This window comes from Vicugna pacos, chromosome 10 (assembly GCF_048564905.1).
Source record: "Vicugna pacos chromosome 10, VicPac4, whole genome shotgun sequence".
Taxonomy (NCBI): domain Eukaryota; kingdom Metazoa; phylum Chordata; class Mammalia; order Artiodactyla; family Camelidae; genus Vicugna; species Vicugna pacos.
This window is the reverse complement of record NC_132996.1, coordinates 28,212,358-28,232,952: the sequence shown is the minus strand read 5'-3', so window position 1 is coordinate 28,232,952 and position 20,595 is coordinate 28,212,358. Positions and strand designations below refer to the sequence as shown.

At 43.5% G+C, this 20,595-nt stretch overlaps 2 protein-coding genes across 6 annotated transcripts in view; one reads left to right on the top strand and one right to left on the bottom strand.

Moving 5' to 3' along the window:
* ANAPC15 (anaphase promoting complex subunit 15) overlaps positions 1-20,595 on the bottom strand; it is a 72,186-nt gene that overhangs the window by 43,223 nt on the left and 8,368 nt on the right. For 2 of the 4 annotated variants that reach the window (XM_072969324.1, XM_072969323.1), the window contains exon 2: positions 16,808-16,979. In XM_072969324.1, coding sequence (XP_072825425.1) covers positions 16,808-16,907 — 100 coding nt within the window. In that variant the 5' untranslated portion in view covers positions 16,908-16,979. Of the gene's footprint in view, positions 1-16,807; positions 16,980-20,595 lie in introns of those variants that run through there. The other 2 variants (XM_072969328.1, XM_072969325.1) reach the window with 2 other exon arrangements.
* On the top strand, positions 509-13,433 carry LOC140685394 (folate receptor alpha-like). Of its 2 annotated transcripts, none has more exons than XM_072969313.1 (5): positions 509-619; positions 10,946-11,103; positions 12,363-12,551; positions 12,732-12,867; positions 13,015-13,433. In XM_072969313.1, the coding sequence occupies exons 2-5, from the start codon at positions 10,954-10,956 to the stop codon at positions 13,296-13,298; spliced, it is 759 nt and encodes a 252-aa protein (XP_072825414.1). In that variant the 5' UTR covers positions 509-619; positions 10,946-10,953; the 3' UTR covers positions 13,299-13,433. The 2 variants fall into 2 exon arrangements, with proteins under 2 accessions (XP_072825414.1, XP_072825413.1); XM_072969312.1 differs by lacking the exon at positions 509-619 and adding an exon at positions 1,734-1,873.

Here is a 20,595-nt window from a genome sequence, read left to right as displayed (position 1 = left end):
ACCCCCACTCCCTGCAGCCCAGAGTCCCGACCCATGCAGGGCCAAAGACCTTCCTGTTACCTTTGGTCACAGGGCAGATTTCAGATTGTGGTTCACAAGGATGCCAATGGCTAACCTGACTGGTATTAAGCTTGCAGTCCCGGCAGATACTCTCAGATCAGCTCCATGGTGAATGCTTGACTCTACTGGCTAGACAGTCTGAGCACCAAAGCCTCAGATTCAGAGCCTGGCATGAGGCTCACCAAGGGCAGGCACTACTCATCGATCAGAATTCCACCTCTAATTTCCTTGCTGATCACTTCTTCTGAAGCCCTGAGGTCCCAGGGGCTTGACTCAGGGGCCAATACCACTCCTGCAGTGAGAGGAAGAGGCTAAGAAGTCCAGTTTATGATCAGCCCCTGACGCAAGAATGGAGGATAGGGGCAGGGGCAAGTTCCATCTTGAGGAACATCTAGAGGAATGCTCTTGGGCATTCCTAGACACCTGGTCATTCTTCTCCAATCAGGAGAAGGCTGAGCTGGTCTTGTAAAGCCAGGAGGGAGGTCTGGGGGTTGCAGCAGCCCTCCACCTGCTCAGGTCTTCAGAGGGCTTAACCTGCCCAGATCGTTACAGGATTCAGGTAAGGCTCACTTTGAGGGAGAGGGAAATAGGGCAGGAGCTGGGGGTCTCCTGGAAGTCAATTCCTTTGTAGGCCCTTTAGAGTGTTCCTTCTTGGCTGATTCTCCCCCAGTGATCTAGCTGCCTCCTCTGGTTCCTGGTCACTCTCCTGCTCCATGGGCCCTTGTGGAGCTTGCTGGCACTCTCTGGAGTCATAAACCCCCACACCTGGGCTCTCTATGTGCTTGGAGCCTACTGACAACTTAACCCTGACTTCCCACTGCAGGACCCTTTGCATACCTGCATTTCTGCAAGATATAAAATATCTTGATGTGTTTACTCTAACAAAACTCATCACCCCAGGAGACAGCCCCACAATACCCTAGGTGGATAGGCCTCACATCCTGCCCTTATAAAAGTCATAAAACCTATTGTTTAACCTATTGTTCAGAGAAGTCCCTGATAGATCTTACAGCCAATCAGGTACCTGTGCATGAACTGATCACACAGCCCCTACTCCTTGTGTGCACAGCACCCTCCCCCAATAAAAGACCCTGCATGCCCACCCCCGGTGCTCTTGCCTGTGTGACCTGCTGTTGCCTATAGCAGCATACCTATTAAACTTTCTTGAACTTTTATTGGTCTCTGGTAATTCTTTACCAACACACGTGTCACTGTCACCATGTTGTGTGCCCACAACATTTGGTGGCCCATACGTGGCTTCCCTCTTTCAACTCTGCATTCTTTTCCTTGTCATACTTTCCTGCTGCTCCCTAGCATTCAGGAATTCCCCAGTCTTGCCGAGGATTGAGGAACCCTGGCTGAGCTACTCCCAGTGGGCTCTGAAACTCTGACAGAGGAGAATGACCCTTGGCTATCTGGTGGATGCACATGGGAAAAGTGCCTTTTCTTTTCTAATACCTCTACCACATATCCCGTCCCCGAGTCAGAGGGAATTTTGCATCTCGTCAGGGAAGGCCCACATAAGGACTGATAATCCCCTGCCTTGAGACACACAGGTCCCTGTTTCCTGGTTGGCCCCAGACGAATAATAGAATCAGATGGGTTCAGCGGGTAAAAGCGTTGAAAAGCCCTACCCACAAGCAGTACACTCCTACCCGGTACACACTCTCCTTTTCTCGCTCACTGTGGCCTCAGTCTCTAAGCCTGCCAGGTGCTCTTCCCCCGCCCCTCCCTCCCACACTGCCTCTGTGACCAGGACTGAGCCTCCCGGACTGAGCCTCCGATCGCCGCGCCACATACAAATCTTTGGCGGGTGAGTTCCTTAAAGACCCCCTTCTTTATTTTTCGGCCCCCTGTGCCGCCTTTTCAGCCCTTGCGCGGGTACATCCATTGCGCCGGTACAGCCATTGCGTCGTTAGTAACCTTTTTGCTGAGACAGCTTCCCTTTCTCAGGGGACGCCCTGAGTCAGGGAATGCTGGAAATTTGGTCATTCTCCTTCGGGGGTGCGGGGTTGAGGGGACGACAACCCCCGGAGTAGAGTCTGACTGCCCCTTGTGGCCGTTTTCCGATTGCTCCCTTGCAAGCCGTGTTTCCCTTGGTGGGTTTTTTGCCCCTTCGGGGGTGGTATATAATCGCCCCAAACGGGCGCTTTCTTCCTCTCTTTATCCCCTTATTTCGCTCCCCTATTCCCCGGGACTCACCCCTGGGTTGTATTGTTTAAAAACTGGCGTAAATTCAATTTCCAGTCATTAAAAAAAAAAAAAAAAGCAGTTTGTCTTTTTCTTTAACACCACGTGGCCACAATACCAACTCCCAGATCAGAAGGCTAGACCATCTAATGAAACTCTGCCTTTATGGCTCTCAAAATTCAGGGTTTGTACTGATCAGTCTGTGACTGACGTGCATGTGTGTATTTTATACTTTGTGTTCTGTCTCATGACTTGTGATTGTCATTCTGTCTTGGGAAGTGGGAAATTCTGATTCTGTTCCTGCATGGAGCCCCCGTGACAAATTCTAACTGGGCCTTTAAATGCAAATACAGTCCGCTATGCCTGAGACTTCAGCCTTGAGTTAATCAGCAAAACCTCAAACCAAAGAAAAAAGTGGTAAAAAGCCCTTTAAACTCAAGCAGGAAAACTAGGAGATCTCGGTCTATCTGAGTGTATGTATATTCATACACATTATCCATATGTGATGTCTCTACCTTTAAAATTGTTATCAAAATTAAATTTATCAAAGAGCTCTGTTTAATTGATTTAAAACTAAGCGCTTCCAAACTAAGTATTTCTAAAAAGCTAAACAAAGTAACGTTCAGGTTCACATGAACTCGGAAATACTCAGTATTAAATTAATACCTGGTATTAAAGTTAAAAAAAGTTTGCTAATTTAATTAATATCTATATGTCTTGAAAGTCATCAGTGTTAAGCATACTTCTGTTGTACCTAGGCTTAATAAAAGTCAAATAAGATCTTGTATTATCTGTTACAAATTTTTCAACAAAAAATAACTTGGCATAATAAAATTATAATTAAATTAAATACAAATGAGATAAGATACTAAAACACGAACTACTAAACGTTGGCTTCCCTTATAGAGAAACAAAAGATACTTACAACTATTAATGCATATGTTTGGTGCCACCCTGAAACGTTCTCTATAAAAAAAGCACATGGTTTTTTAAATTATTGGTATTTATTTTTGCTCATCTTTAAAATGCTAATGTAGGACAATTCATAATTACCTAGTTTTCACTAGAAATTATGGCTTTCAAGGGTTAAAGTTACATAAAATTTAAAAAATGGAAGTTTTCTTAAATGTTAATTTAATTTAACAGATTGTAAAGGTTTTCTTTTTTTGCCTTCTAAGTAATCTGTTCTGTATTTGCCTTTAAAATATTTTGTTATTTTGGTTTAGTAAATAAGTATTGTTTCATGGTGACCTATAATTTTATCTGACCAGGTATTTAAAGACTTTTAACAAACTCCCCAAGTATCAAATTATAGTAAAGTTCTTTTGACCCATCCTAACCTTGGGATGCTTCAGAGGGCCCCTGAAATATTCCAAAGAAAACAGTAAGCTAATTAGGTTCATTTGATATGTTAAATTACATAGGAAGTACTGTCAACTATATAATAAATCTTCTTAGGTTAAAATGTATGGAAAAATCATATATAATTACTAAAAGTCTGGTATATATAAATGTTCCCAGTCATAATTCTGGTTATTGTAACGAGCTTTCTTTATTAACTACCATGTAACCAGGTGTTTAACCATGCTTCAAGTCCTATGTCATTCATAAACAGTTGTGTTTTTACTGTGATGCTTTTAAAAAATGTTTTCTCTTTAAAGGGTTTTTCAAAACAAAGACTTATTTGACAAGTACAGGTTTCTGATAACTTTTAAATCATTCTGCTAAACTGGGTAAAAATATAAAAGTCTGATTAAAAACTCTGATTACATAAAACTTAACGAAAAGGATTAATTACATGGGACTTACTAAACTGATAAATGGTTATAATTTTTATGATTTAAAAAAATTTTTATGGTTATAATTTTGGTTTTGTCAATCAATTAGTCTTAATTTGACTATATTTGATAAAATGTGGGCTATTAAAGAGAAAAGGACGTTTTAGTGGACATTAAACTCTATAGTTTTGTTAATTGAGGTCTATATTTACTAAGACTTCACTTCCCAGACATTCCTTGCCCTTAGGTTATAAGGAAGGGGGCAAGGCACAGCCAACAAAAAGCTGGCCTACCTCTGGGGTTTGTTACAGAGTTTAATTGAACTATTAAAAAAAAAAACCACTCTAGATTTCTTTCTGAAGCTCAGTAATCTAAACGTATTTCATGATCTTATACAGAGTTAAAGTTAATCCAATTGTTAGGTTTATGGTCAACTATCTAGTACTTCTGGATTATCTTGGTGGATTTCTTCACTCTAAGGGTCAAATTGGTAAGCCTTTAGGAAATTTATTCTAGAGAAATTATAGTTCTGTTCAGGCCCCTAGTAATATTACTAGGTGGGATTCCCTCACCTGGCCAATTAATACCTGCTCTAATCCTGGCCATAAATATGAATTTTCTTCTAAAGTTACTCAAGCTCAGTTAGAGCAGTAAGTCACAATTTAAAGCAGTTAACCAGATACATAGTTCCATAGGAGAGTTGTAATTATAATAGTGTAATTCTAGATATGGGAAGAAGCAAGAAGAGGGAATATTTTCCTGGACCACAACAGACTAGCAAGACAGGTGGTCCAGAGACATTTTGTTACTGTTAATAAGGCCTAGTCCCCTAATAGCACATCAAGTGCCTACCAATGAAATCCTTGCCTGACGCAGGAATGAGCATTCCTATCACCACGGGACAAAATGGTCATAAAATGCCTCCCAAGCCATGGTCAAAACTTGTGATCATGGGGGGACCTGCCAACTAAAATTGGCACTTACTATCTGCCTCTATAAGGATTAAGCCACAAGCCACTGCAGTCACTGACTGTCAATGTACCCTGGAAGGAGCTCAGGGTGGAAATAAAAAATGAGGCACTCTGTATTCTGGGAAAAACTGGCAAAAAAGGCCTTCAGATAGATGTTTCCAAGAAAAGATTACATGAACCCAAATTCTTGCATCTCCTTATATCTAGAAAAAGCACTAAAATCATTAACAGTGACATCTACTTTGACCATTAAGAAAAACTATCTTACAAAACCACATCTCTTAACATCTTAACAGCCTAAAAGTTGAGAGTTATGTCTTATTCGGCGGACATATCTGAGAACTCAAACCCCTTCGAGCCCGGGATGACAGCCTCTCAGATCACTCTGAGGGACTGCTCCAAAGAGGTAGGGGAGGAGCCAGGATATATAGGAGTTTTACAACAAAGACCAGGTAGTTGGAACATTAAAAAATTACTGTTAAAGAAAACTAGACATCTCAAGTTACAGAATTTAGCGCTTTTCTATGTATGGGAAGGAGCAAACGTCTGGGCTTATTGAAATCATTCCTTTGACAAGCACCTAGCTATCTGGGACCAGTATCCTGTCCTTTCACATTCTGAGTCCCCTGAGAGTACATCACTGTGGGTGGCTGCAGAGGCCAGGCTGCCTGCTTGTCTGTACCCTGAGCTCATGGGGGGTGGTGGCAGCAGCTGATGACTTGATGGCTTCAGCTTTCTTTGTTTACTGTACGGCTTGCAGTATATTTTGTTCACACATCCTTACAGCCTCCCAAGGAGACACATGCAGTTATATGTACTGAGTACTATACTTAAGTATTAGATAGGTATGTCAATGCTTACAGCAAAAAGGTTAACAAACAAGTTTCTAGCTGGTTCTCTAATATTTTTCCTTTTTTCTTGGATTCCAGAGGGAATAAGGTCCTTTTATACAGTCATTAAAAAATTTCTCCTCTCTGTCTTTTCGTTGGGATTGTCTATTTAACTTGGTATACGTTTATTTTATGTTGTATCCTTATGATGCAGGAAAAATGGTTGTGGGGTGTGAGGAGGGCCATGTCTCAGGTCTCAAGTGAGTCCCTGGGACATGTGTGGCCAAGTGTGGGTCCTTGGCTTTGTGCAGGAAAGAATTCAAGAGCGAGCCGCAGTTGAGTAAAGGTAGATTTATTTAGAGAGATACACACTGCATAGAGTGTAAAGCAAGAGAAAGGCCACAAGGTGTGGGGGCTGAGAGCTCAGGTTAAAGTAAATAGGTACACACTCCAGAGAGGGTGCGGGCCATCTCCGAAGACAGGAAGACAGGAGTAGTGTTGCCAGTTTTTATGGGCTCAGTAGCTTCACATGCCTACAAGTGGGAGGACTATTCCAACCACCCTGGGGAAGGGGCTGGGAATCCCAGGAATTGGGCCACCACCCACTCTTTGACCTTTCGTGGCTAGCCTTAGGACTGTCTTGGTGCCTGTGGGCATGTTATTTATCATGCTAATATGTTACAATGAGCACATAATGAAGCTAAAGTTCTACTAGAAGTCAAACCTCCTGCCATCAGAATCCTCAAAGCCTAGTGGGAGTTGAATCTTCCACCATTTTGGTGTTAATTGCTGTCATTCCTTGAATGGTTGTGTCCTGCCCCCTTCCCTCCTGTCTCACTTATCTTACAAAAAACGATCGTCTCTCTTTGAGGTCCAAGCTCCAAAGAAACAAAAACAGACATCCCCCGCCAGCCAGAAATGCCAGGGCCCTTACCATACTAACATGATGGTGATGCAGCCCTTGGATGTCAAAGGGGGTTACTTTCAGTCTGCCCCTTAGGCAGTCGGATTCCCGGGGAGCACCAGGCTGGCCCCACACCCCAGACAGATTGGCACAATAGATAGGGACAGTGTGATGTCTATATCCTACAGGAAGTGTTTCCAAAAGAAAATAAACTTTCACCCAGGTTCCAAAGATCTGAAACTGCCAATCTGTCAGGGGGAATGCGGAGCCAGCTGGCACTCTCTGGAGTCGTAAACCCCCACCCCTGGGCTCTCCGTGCGCCTGGAGCCTACTGACACCTTAACTTCCACTCCCCACTGCAAGACCCTTTGCGTACCTGCATTTCTGCAACGTATAAAACATCTTCTCTTGATGTGTTTACCTTAACAAAACTCATCACCCCAGGAGGTGGCCCATCTCACAATACTAGGCGACAGGCCTCACATCCTGCCCTTATCAAAGTTGTAAAACCTATTGTTCAGAGAAGTCCCTGACAGATCTTACAACCAATCAGGTACCTGTGCAGGAATTGATCATGCAGCCCCTACTCCTTGTGTGCACAGCCCCCTCCCCCCAATAAAAGACCCATCCTGGGTGCTCACACAGCCACCTCTTGCCTGTGTAGCCTGCTGTTACCTATAGCAGTGTGTCTATTAAACTTTCCTAAACTCTCCTCGGTCTCTGGTCATTCTTTACCAACCTGAGTTACCAGCCCACCACGATGTGCCCACAACAGCCCAGAACCTGTGGTCTTTCCATGAATACTGAGTGTCCCACCATATTCCTCAAACTGCTGCTGCCTTCCATAGTCGGCGGCTCCCACAACTCAGACCCTCCCCCTGGGCTTTCACCTCTACGATCCCCTCCTCTGTTGTCACACACAGGCCCCTCAACAGATCAAAGCTCAACAAGCTCTCCTGCCTGAACTTGCCCCTTGCCTCTTCTCTTCCCCAACAGTGGTCACAGCCTGGTCTCAGGGTGAAAAAAGGCAGGCTTCTTTTCCTGGCTGGGGTAGGAGTGGTGGGAGGCACCTAAATTAGAGCAGACTCGGACACAGGAGAAATGATACTTGTGTGGCTGGGTGAGTGAGTAGGCGATAGGAAGGGAGCTGGGGCTTGGGACCAACCGAGGCTCCGGTCATCTGAACATTTGCAGTTTTACAGCTGGAGGTGGGCGATGCCTGCGGCTGATGAGGTTGAAGTCAGGGGCTCTATAAGTTAGGGATATGGGAGCTCCACACTCTACAGCTGCCAGGGAGCTCAGACGCCTGCGCTCCAGCCCTTGCCCTGCAATGAGCTCTGGCCTGATTCTCATTCTTCTCATCTGTGTTAACAGGATATAGGTGTTCGGAGTGGGCCAGATTATGTTAAATGATCTCAGCAACTCAGGCTGCAAACTTTTCTCAGACGTGAGTTTGGGGGAGAAAATAGAGAAAGTGGGGCTTGGGGGCCGGCCTTAGGCTTGTGCTAATAATCCACCCCCTCCCGCCCACCACCCTCCCATGGAGGCCTGGCTGTGCCAAGTGCAGTAATTAACTCCTGGGTGGCCTTTGCCCTATCCAAAGCTCCCCTCCTGGGCCACATTCCCACTGCTCCGTCTCCTAGGCCACTAAACCCATTCTGTCCCCTAGAGTGAGGCAAGGTGGACTGGAGAGCAGAGCAGAAGCCTGAGCCAGACCGAGAGCCACCTTCTCTCCCAGGTATGCCACTCTCCAGCCTCTGTCAGAGGCAACACACCCTAAGGGCACTCCCAGTAAGTGTTAAAGGATATGACCTGGGAGGATCCAGGGCCTGGAGGCTGAGGATCCAGAAGTGGAGATTAGGACCTACCCAAGGCTAAACTGCAAGTTAGTGTCCATCCTTGAACCACAGCCCAGGACACAGTGCTTCAAGTGTGGGATGCTGGGGGTGAGGGGATGTGTGTGTGTATGTTGAGGGTGATGATTGGTGTTGGTGGTGGGGGTCACAGCTGGACCAAGATCTGAAGCTGAGCCTGGGAAGGTGGGGAGAGGCTCGCAGGGTGATGCAGGTGGTGCAGAACGGAAGAGAGCTCTGGCTCTAGAAAGCAGCCACAGCAAGAAACTCCCCAGATGACTGAGTGGGATCCAACAGGACCAAGGGAAAAAGGCTTTCTCAGCCCCTCAGTACTCCCCCATCACTCTGTGTCAGTTACTCCCCTGAGGGCCTCAGCACAGCGAAGGTTCAGGGGACCCAGCAGAAGGAGCTCTGGACTTGAGGGTCCTGAGTCAGACTTGGGTGACTCCTGCTGTGTGACTTGGGGCGCGCCCTCAACCCATGCCTAACTGATTCCTCAATCTGTGCCCAGCTGGCTAGCATTCTTTGGGGCCTTCCTCCCTATATTATTTAATCCTCGGGTGAGGAAACCAAGCCTTAAGACAATTTGTTATTTTCCCCCAGGGTCAAACAGGAGGGGGACTGTGAGAGCTGGTATCTGGACCCCTGTGCTCTATACTGCTAGACTTGGTTTCCCCAAAGGAGTCTAATCCTGAATCACCTGGCATTTCCAAGGGTACAGATTTGCTCTTGGAGATCAGTGAGTGACGGGGTCAATGGAGAGATGATTAGGTCCTGGGATGAATGAATTAGCAAATGAATAAATATTGGAATAAACTGTGGCAGCATATTGGATTGTGGAAGGGTGAGAGGGGATGAGGAGGAGAAGGAGGAAGAGAGCTAGGTGGGAATTTAAATCCAGGTTTCCCAAAGCCCTGCTGGGCAGTCAGTCTGGAGGCTGCCCAGCTCAGGCCCCATCCAGGAGACCCAGGCAAGATGATAGAGTTCTGTAGGAGGTGGGGGCAACGTGGAGGCGAGGCAACTTTGTGAGCAGGGGGGGACACAAAAGCTTTAGGAGCTGTGGGAAACAAATGCCAAGCATTTTAGGAGAGCCAGGCACCTGGTGACCAGTGGGATGAGAGAACAGGCACCTCCCAAAGTTCAGTATTGGAGGTCAGAGGACTGAGGTGTTATGAAGGCCAAAGGGAGGCCAGCTCTGTAGCAGGGGTTCAGGAGCCTCCCAAGGCCCCAGGGGTGGGCTGCTCAGCTGCCCACGCCCACCCCCAAGTCTTTGTGCCCTGTGACATCCCCCACCGGGTCACCGGGTGTCTGGGGGAGACCAAATGAGGAGGCTGGAAGCAGGGCTTTGTTTTGTTTTTTAAACACAGGTCTGTATCTGGAGGTCCAAAACTAAGATACTGCTGTAAACTTTTGCACAAAGTCATCTGGTGTCAAAATCTGACCTGAAAATTAATATGAAGTTATTATAGTTTTTCTTTATCCCACCAGTGTAACTCTTTCCCCCTAAATTGTGTGCTTGATTGTTGAGTGCTTATAAACTTCATTATCTTATTTTGTATTACCTTGTATAAAATTGCCAACTAAAGAATGTCCTTGGCCACTTGGTTCTATAAGGATTAAGTCATTAGCTGCTGCAGTCGCTGATCTTTAACACACACTGAAAGAAACTCAGGGCAGAGATCAGGAATCAGGCAGTCTGCGCTCTGGGAAAATTGGCAGAACAGGCCTTCAGACAGATATTTTCAGGAAACAATGTTGTGAAACCAAATTCTTACATCTCCTCGTATATAGAAAAGCACGAAAACCACTAAGATATCTGTTCCCTGTGACCAGCAGCAACCTTCTACTGAGATGTGTGCTTGATGGCATGTCTTCCTTGGCCAAAATCACATACATACTGATCTCCCCCACAACCTCTTCGGAACAGCTTCTCAGAGCTGTTTCTTGGGCTCTAGTCCTCAATAAGACACTGAACAAACTCAACTCACTGCTCTCATGTTGTGTGGTTTGGTTTTGTTTTTTTCAAGTCAACAAAATCTTTTAAACTGAAATGTCCACCTCGGAGGATTCTGAACAAGGGATTGTGGACATATGGCAATCTCCTAGCTATTTCTGCATTTTGCCCAAACCCCATTCTTTAGGTGTATCATGTGATCCTCATGACCACCTAGAGAAGCCAGAGACCCCAGCCAGGGAAAGTCCCAGAAGGTGGCATCTGATCCCAACCCTTCCTGAAGACTGTGGTGTAGGGACTACCTACCCTAGGCTCCTCCCACCTAAGGCTTTTATTAACACCTTGAGGACCCACCTCTGCATTCTTGCATTCCTTTGCTGCTTTTGACCACAGCTCTTTCTTCAGGGACAAGCATGGCCCACATGATAACATGGCTGCTGCTTCTTTTGGTGTGGGTGGCTGCCGGATGGGCAGCCTGGCCCAGGACTGAGCTTCTCAATATCTGCATGAACGCCAAGCACCACAAGGAAAAGCCAGGCCCTGAGGACAAGCTACATGAGCAGGTGAGCCAAAAGGTGGTCTGCAGCGGGGAAGAGCTGCCTTGGGAAATGTCTACCCTCTCCTTGGTGGAGGCAGGGAGGCTACCTGAGCAGATCTTTGGTTTATACTGGTCAAGGCAACTCTGTCTAACACATACTGTGTGCCCAGTATTCTCAGGACAATGCCAGGAGCTCAGCTTCTTGGTGGCTGGGCTTCCATGTTACTGAAGTTAGGAAGCAGGTCCAGAGAAGAGCCTGGAGAAACCCGACCTGGAGGTTGATTTTGATTTCTGAGTTCAGATGGGGGCCAACCCTTCCAGGGATCTGAGAGGAGAAACCACACTGCATATGGCAGCTTCTTTTCTGCCAGCCTCAAACAGCTCATGAAAAGGGTATCTCCCTGTGAGGCTGACTGTGGGCAGATGTTTATGCTGGGGCTCTCAACCCTGTTGGACCTGAGGTCTCCTTCCTATGACAATTACTTTCCCACAATCCCTTCAATTTCCTGAGCCTACCTAAACATTTTTAAAAAGTCAGTATCATGCCATAACTGCAAAGAAAAAACCAAAAGGCAAGTCACTTGGAATATGCATTTCGATGTGTATATGTTTATTTTTAATCTCATCTGCAGATAGTATCACAGTCCTGTTTGTGCTTGTTTTGCATCACTGAGCCTGACAAGTGGTGGTATTACTTGGACATTTTGAGCAGCCTTGACTTTACCCTCTTCAGCCTATATATATTTTTAAAGTGCATACCTTAATATTGTGCTTTTATACCAATTCTAGGCAATGGGTTTTCATTCATTCAGTAAGACTGTATTGAGTGTTTCTGTAATTAGAACTGTTCTGGGGTTGCAGTTTATTTAACCTGCTTCCTCACCCCCAGGTCTTTGTCACCTTTTCAAAGAGGCTTAATCGGACTGTTCTAGAAAACTGCAATTCCCCATTCTTATCCTGCTTTATTTTTTTCCAAAGCAATTAGCCAGTGATAAGTTTTCATGGTTGTGTGTTCCCGGTTCCTAGAAAAATGCCTGGGTTAGAATAAGTAGGAGCTCAATCAAGATTTGAATTAATGAATGTTGTGATGACTGCATCTCCCAGGCAAGGGCTTCCTCCTGGGATCCCACAGTCTTGAAGAGCCTCTCTCCCCAAAGAGGGTCCCCCAGTAGCAAGTGTTTCCCTGAAGACTCATGTCGGGGATCAAGGACTAAAAGGGAAGAGGTTACGTGTGGGCATATTCTGGTTGCGCTGGGTGTTAATCCCTGTGTCTTCCCCACCCAGTGCAGTCCCTGGAGGAAGAAGGCCTGCTGCTCTGTCAACACCAGCCTGGAAGCCCATAAGGATATTTCCTACCTGTACAGATTCAACTGGGACCACTGTGGCAAGATGGAGCCCTCTTGCAAGCGCCACTTCATCCAGGACACCTGTCTCTACGAATGCTCACCCAATCTGGGGCCCTGGATCCAGGAGGTGTGGGCACTGTCCCCACAAACACAAACCTCAGCAGAGGGCAGGGCCCACTAGCCACTTGTAGGGAGGCTGTGGTCCAGGAATTCTGAAGCACCATCCCCTCCCCCAGCCCTGGTCCCCATCAGGGAGAAGCTGAGATCCCTGGCTGACTGGAGCCCTCCCTCCCCACCTCCCACTCAGGTGAACCAGAGTTGGCGCAAAGAGCGGATCCTGAATGTGCCCCTGTGCAAAGAGGACTGTGAGACCTGGTGGAATGACTGCCGCACCTCCTACACCTGCAAGAGCAACTGGCACAAGGGCTGGAACTGGAGCTCAGGTGAGAGCCCGGGCGGGGCAGGGGGAGGGATTTGGAGGTGGAGGTGGGGGGTGTGGAACAGGTATATAGAGATTTGTGGTTGTGGGGCAGGTGGAGCAAGAGGTGGTTCTGGACCCAGTGGCTAAAGGTCTTCCATCCTCCCCACAGGGTACAACCAGTGCCCAGCGGATGCTGTCTGCCACCGCTTTGACTTCTACTTCCCCACACCTGCTGATCTGTGCAATGAAATCTGGAGTCACTCCTACAAAGTGAGCAACTACAGCCGGGGCAGTGGTCGCTGCATCCAGATGTGGTTTGACCCTGCCAGTGGCAACCCCAATGAGGAGGTGGCGAGGTTCTATGCTGCTAAGGCCAAGAGTGGGGCTGGGTTCCATGAGGTCTGGCCTCTCCAGCTCGGCCTGGCCCTAATGCTGCTCTGGCTGCTGAGCTGAGCTCCTTTTATTTTCTGATAATCTGGACATCCCTGCCCTGTTCAGCCCCACAGCTCCCAGCTGGTCAGTTCCTGTTTCATGGTGGGGACTCCTACAGTTTGAATAAACCGGACATCCCAAGTGTCATGTAAATTACCTGCGTGTTCATAGAAATGTGACTATTGCTTCCCAGTACCCATTGATAAAGCTAGTTAGACTGGGTCAGTTCCCAGCTCTGATACTTGCTGTGAACTTGCCAGATAACTTAACTATTCATCTAACCTAGGACATATTCACAGCTCTCAATTTTATTTTTTCACTACAGCCCTAATCTAGAGCCAGCCTAGGATTTTATTATTTGAATTGGACCCAAGCCTCCCAGGGTTAACTGTTTGGTACTTAGCTCTCCCATAGAAGAGAGGGGAATGGGAGTGTCCAGCATGTTCTGGATGAATGGCTGGGAAGAGGTGAAGGGGGCCACAAGAGCTCCACTAACAGCTCCACTAACAGCTAATACCCACAAAGCTCTATCTGCTGGGCACTGTCCCAGATGCCTTACATTACTCCTGTAAGCTGTAGATACTGTTGTCTGCATTTTACATGTGTGGAAACAGGCATATAAATTAAGGAACAGAGTCGAAGCCATTTCTTGCATAAGAGCTGGGATTTCCCCCCCGGGCAATTTTGCTCTTAGGAACAAACTCTCCCCTTATAGAATGAATAAATATGTGTATCTTAAAAGGATAATGGACTCCAGGCCTGACCAGAGTAGCTGGGCTTGAGCTGGTCTGGCAGAGCTAGGCATGGAACCTAGACTCTAAAGCAAGTCCCAAAACAACAATTTGACAGGTTTTTATGCAATGTTCCTACATTAAGCATAATTTGTAGGAGTTGTTATAGGCTAGGTTATATTGCAGTAACACCCCTAATATCTCAGTGGCTTAACACAATGAACATTGATTTCTTGTTCAAGCTATAGTGCTTAATATGGGTTGTCAGGGGGATTCTGATTGTCACTTAGGGGCCCAGGCTGATAGAGGCTGCATCTGGTCATACACTTTCACAAGACAGGAATAGGGAACTTGGTGAATTCCACACAGGCTCTTAAAACTTCCACTCATCATTTATTTCATTGGCTAAATCTAGTCATGACCATGACTAATGTCAAAGAGGCCAGGAAAATACAATTCTAACATGTGCTTGGAAGGAGAGAGCGGTCAAGGTGTTTGTCAACAGACCCAAGACTGCTACAAAGGCCTTATTTTGTTCAGTTATATTTCTGGCATGGTTATTGTTACAAGCTTAATTTTTTCAGTTAGATCCTGGCAAGAAGGAGAACCAACTCTTTGAAGCTAGGCAAAGAACTATAACCACATGAAAAGTGCAGTAATTCACTGGTCACCCTCCTAGGCACTCTCGCCAACAAGGCCATTCGATGTGTCATATCCTCTATAGAACCAGTCACACTGTTTGTAAATATGACTTGTTTACAGATGGATTAGGGTTAGTGAAATTTAAGATTAGTACCATTTCAATCCAATATACCTTATCAAAGGCCTATTTCGCTATTTCTGAACCATTTATAAAAATATCTAAATCCTACTCTCCGTAGCTGTCATCCTCAAGTTCTGAGGAGTCATTAGCTGGAAGGTATACTAATAAATTTCCAAATTAGGATTTCCAAGAGCAGAAGTACTGGCAAAAGGACAGACATAGATTAATGGAACAGAATTGAGAGTCCAAAAATAAATCCTTATAATTAATTGATTTTTGACAAAGGTGCTAGGGCAATTCATTGAGGTAAAGATGATATGTTCAACAACTGCTTATCCACATGCAAAAAGATGAATTTAGACCTCAACTCATAAACAAAAATAACTCAAAATGGAACACAGACTTAAATGTAACAGCTGAACAATTTAAACTAGAAGAAAACAGGAAAATATCTTCCAGACCCTGTGTTAGGCAAAGATTTCTTTGATTAATGCTTCCACCAATCATTTCTTTCTATTTTGGACCAAAAACACAGTCTATCACTGAAAAAACTGATGAACTGGACATCATCAAAATTCAAAACTTTTGCACTTCAAAAGACATCATTAAGAAAATTAAAAGACAGGAAATAGCTAGGAGAAAATATTTGTAAAACACATATCTGATAAAGGGCTTGTATCCATAATATACAAAGAATACCTATAACTTAATAAGACAAACAACTAATCAAATAATGGGCAAAAGAAATGAACAGATATTTCATCAAAGAAGGTACATGAAAAATACTCAGCATCATTCATTAGTCATTAGGAAAAGGCAAATTAAAACTACAATGAGATGCCACTTCATACCCACTAGAATGGCTACAATAAATAAGACAGTCATTAACAGATGTTTGCAAAGATGTAGAGAAACTGGAACCCTCATATACTACTGATGGAAATGTAAAATAGTACCGTCATTTGGAAAACTGGCAGTTTCTCAAAAAGTGTCATACAGCCCATAAAAACATAAACTGTCATACAACAAACATAAAACTGTCACACAACCCATCAATTCTACTTCTAAGCATGTACTCAAGAGAAATGAAAACACATATCCACAATAAAGACTTGCACATGAATGTTCATAGCAGCTCCAAACTGAAAATAACCTAAATGTCCATCAACTGATGGGTAGGTAAACAAAATGTGTTGTATCCACACAATAGAATCCCATTCAGCAATAAAAACGGTGAACTATCGACACTTGCTATGTCATGGATGAACCTTAGCAACATTATGCAAAATGAAACATTATGCTAAGTGAAAGTTCTTTCGTATGAAAGGTCCAGAAAAGGCAAATTTACAGAAACAGAAAGTAGACTAGTGGTTGCCTGGGACTGGATTTGGGAACAGGGATTAACTACAAACGGGCATGAGGCAGGATAAAAATGTTCCAAAATTCATTTCTGGTGAGGTTGCACCACTCCACAAAATCACTGTAAACTTTAAATGGGTAAATTTTATGATATTTAAAATAAATGAAGAATACAAAATAAATAAATGAATGAATGATTGCCTAAAGGATACCCTCCCTTGCAATGGGAGCACACAGGGAATTTTATATGGTTCTGAATTTCTGTGGCATGTACCCATGAGGAGATGTATTCTAAGGAATTTAGCAACTGGCTGCATAAAAATCCACCATCTGAGCCAAACTCTTTTCCACCATGAACTCTGAGAGACTGGTTGGAACAACGTGGCAATTAAGGAGGGAGTCAGTTCTTGGTGTAGATGCAGACAATACCAATAGGAATGTTTAGAAGAGTGGCCCATTGACCAAGAATTTTTTTAGAGAGTGTTTATTTCAGTTGGCATAAGTATGGTCTACTAAATTGAGGGTTTGAGACCACAGCCAGGGGAAAGGAAAAGGGCTGCATCATATGACTAATCAAAAAAGAACATGAGGCAAATTACCAAAAATACCAACACAATAACCACCATCATATCGCCTTCATCAACTTCCCTAATTCTTTAAAAATTATTTCTTGTTACCTGCTTGTAGCTTAGCATCTCCCTCCATAGAAGTTTTCTGCTTTGTGGCTAGAATTTTTCTGGAAATCTCAAGTCCCAGGGCTTTGATAGGCTGAATCATCCAAGTGTTAGTTTATGATGGTGATGTCAGATCCATGAGTCTAATTTTCTGATCAGTCAATTATGGCAGGATCTTTAGGAAAACAAAAAGAGAGAATAGAAACCCTTTGGTGGTAGGACAAGAAGATCTGGTCAATGTATTAATTTCTAATATCAGAATAAAAGAGAGAAGAGTTTTCATTGGAATGTAATACAACAGAGCATGAACCTACTGTGGACTGCTGTATTTCACAGTGTCAGTTGATGGCTATTTTGAGGAGAACATATTATTAGAACCTCAGGAAGGAGAGGTAGACAAGGAGAGTTTGTCTTCCCAACAAACTTAACTTTGATAATTCTATTTTTCTCTCTATTCTGCGGGTGACAGGGACAGCGGATGTATTTAGAAATCTTGAGGGCCTTACAGTCTCTTTTGTAAGATGTACGTGAAAATTACTATCAATAATAAAAGGTTATTTAAAAATAAATAAAATCATCTTAGAAATAAATTTGTTGACAGTCATCATACAAACCCTTGCATGTGAAGATGGGTGTGATTTACTCATCTAGGAAAGTCCACAGTCACTAAACATTCACGGTCATAATCCTTTACCTTGTACGAAAATCATTTAGGAAAGATAAGTTTCTCTCTTTACTGCAACATCTTTCTCCATATTGTGAACACAATGAACAGGGCAACTCTTATAATACCGATAAGATGGATTTTAAAACATGGAGCATACCAATTATACTTAACTATTTTCAACATCCTTCCTTGTCTCCTTTTACTTGTAAGTGCCATGCTGTGAGGGAGCAAATATTTTATGTATTCTAGCAGCTGTCTGGGACATGACAAGATGATTTTGGTGTAAAATACACATTGATAGTTTTATTATTCTGAATTTAGGACCTCATCTTGGAGAAGGGAAACAGAAAAGAAAAAAGTGTTATCAGGAAATAGCCTCAGTCTTGGCTGTGTTATTAATAAGAAAACTATATTTTATTAAACAACTTTGTCACTAAGAATTTTAACTTCTCTAGAAATGAGGACTTATTGTTTTATGTTATAGCATGACCCGGAGCATGATGCGAGTCAGCACAAACCCCACAAAATTAATGTGCTTTTTGAGAAGTGAACGTTCACATTCAGGTTGATAAGGACCTAAACTTTGCTGTAAGGGCAAAACACACAGTAAACAAAAAATAACTTTTATTTCTTCATGTTAACAGCAGACTGTATACTCAAAGACCATTTCACTTACAGGTGACCCATATTATTTAAAACTTTATACTTAAAACAGAAATAATCTGAAGAAGCACTTCCAGAATGAGAGAGTAAGGACCTCTGAAAATCCACTCCTCCATAAAAGCAATAACACTGGCAAAACTTGTCAAAACCAACTTTTCCAGAAGTCTGGAAATTAACCAAAGCTTTTAAAACTCTAAGGAGATTTTATTCAAGAAAATGGCTGAATCTTACAGTAGAACAGTGAGTTCTGTGGCATTTTTACTTGCTTTTTCCCATCTTCCTCTCCCCAACAGTAGTCTCCAGAATCAGCAGTCTCACAAATACAATAGCTACGAAAACCAGTGGCCTCGCTGCCACTAGAGGGGGCAGAGTGGGTGTAGAGCTCCCTCAAAAGCCCTGTCCCTACAGAACTGTCACTACTTGATCTATCTGGAAGCCTCTGTTAAAAGCTCCTCACAGAGCTAATCTGATTCAGAGCTCACACAGTGAGAAACCCCATTCCTAGGTTTTTGTCTAAACAATCAGCAGCAAATTAGACATCTCAGCTCCCTAAGGCAGAAACACCAGTTGAGGCAAACAAAAGACTGGACAAAAAACTTAAAAGGAGTGGGGAGGGTATAGCTCAAGTGGTAGAGTGCATTCTCAGCAAACACAAGGTCCTGGGTTCAATCCCTAGTACCTCCTCCAAAAATAACCCCTAACTACCTCCCTCCCCCACAAACAAACAAACAAAACTTTAAAGGAATACTGGGGAATGAGATGTCATTAGAGAGCTTTGAAAAGCTCTGACATCCACCTGGGGACCTTGAAGTTCATGTGCATTTGCAGAACTGTGAGTATATCCAGGAAATACCTGAGAAGGCCCCAATCTCTCACCTCTGGTGACTGGAGGCCCTCTTCAGCAGGAAGTGAGGAATAAGGCAGAGTAAACTGCTAGAGCATTTGATGGCTTGCCTGAACCAACATACAGAGTCCCTTAGCAAAAAGTAGGAGACTTAACTGCTTCCAGGCATCTAAGGAGGTTGCTGTCCAATCATTAGCTGACCACTAAGCAACCAGGCAGAAACTTCAGTGACCACACATGCCAAAGAAAATAGACTTTATAGAATTAGTCCACAAAAGCTGATAAACAAATAAACAGCAACAACAAGCTCTCATTGGAGAGTGATGATTTCTGGACTTGCCACACTGTATTATTTAAAACATCCAGTTTTCACATGATCATCTCAACTGATGCAGAAACATCATTTAACAAAATCCAAAATCCTTTTATTATGAAAACAAAATAGAACACTGAACAAACTAGCAATAGGAGGGAATTGCCCTAATGTGATAAAGGACATCTGTGAAAAACTAACAGCTAACATCCTATTCAATGGCAAAAGGCTTTCCCTCTAAGATCAGCCATAAGACAAGGATAGCCACTCTCATCATGTCTATTCAATGCTGTACAGAGGGTGTAGGTAGGGCTACTGGTGCAGAAAAAGAAACAAAACCTATACAGATTGGAAAGCAAGAAGTAAAACTATTTCTATTCACAGATATGACACTCTATACAGAAAATCCTAAGGAATCCTCAAAAACACGATTATTACTAATAAGTGAGTTCAGCCAGCTTGTAGGATACCAGGTCAATAAACAAAAAACAATTGTATTTCTATACACTAGCAATGAACAAAACAAAAATGAATTTAAGAATACAATTCCCCTTCACAATAGCCTGAAAAAGAATAAAATATATAGAAAAAAAAAAAAACCCCAACAAATGAAGTAAAAGACTTGTAGACCGAAAATTACAAAACACTGTTGAAATTCGAAAACTAAATAAACGGAAAGAAATTCCATGTTCATCAATCAGAAGACTTAACATTGTTAAGAGTACAATACTCCCCAACTGATCTGCAGAGTCAACTCAGTCCTTATCAAAATCCCAGCTGGCTTTTTGGAGAAACTGACAACCTGATCTTAAAATCCGTAAGGACATGAAAGAGATCCACAATAGCCAAAACAATCTTAAAAAAGTACAAAATTGGAGGAGTCACACTTCCTGATCTCAAAACTCACTACAAAGCTATAATAATTAAGACAGTGTAGTAGTAGCATAAGGATAGATATACAGATCAATAGAATAGAACCAAGAGTCCAGATTCAAGGATGCCAAGACAATGCAATGGAGGAAAGAATAGTCATATTTCCCGAAATATGGCGCTGGGACACAACTGGATATTCACCTGCAAAATAATAAAGTTGGGCCCTTATTTTACACCATACACAAAAATTCACTCAAAAGGGATTAAAGACCTAAATGTGAGAGGTAAAACTATAAAATTCCTTAAGAAAACATATGGGAAGAGCTTCATAACATTATGTTAGGCAATGATTTACTGGCTATGACAGCAAAAGCAAGACAACAAAAGAAAAAAATTGACAAATTAGACTATACCAACATTTAAAACATCTG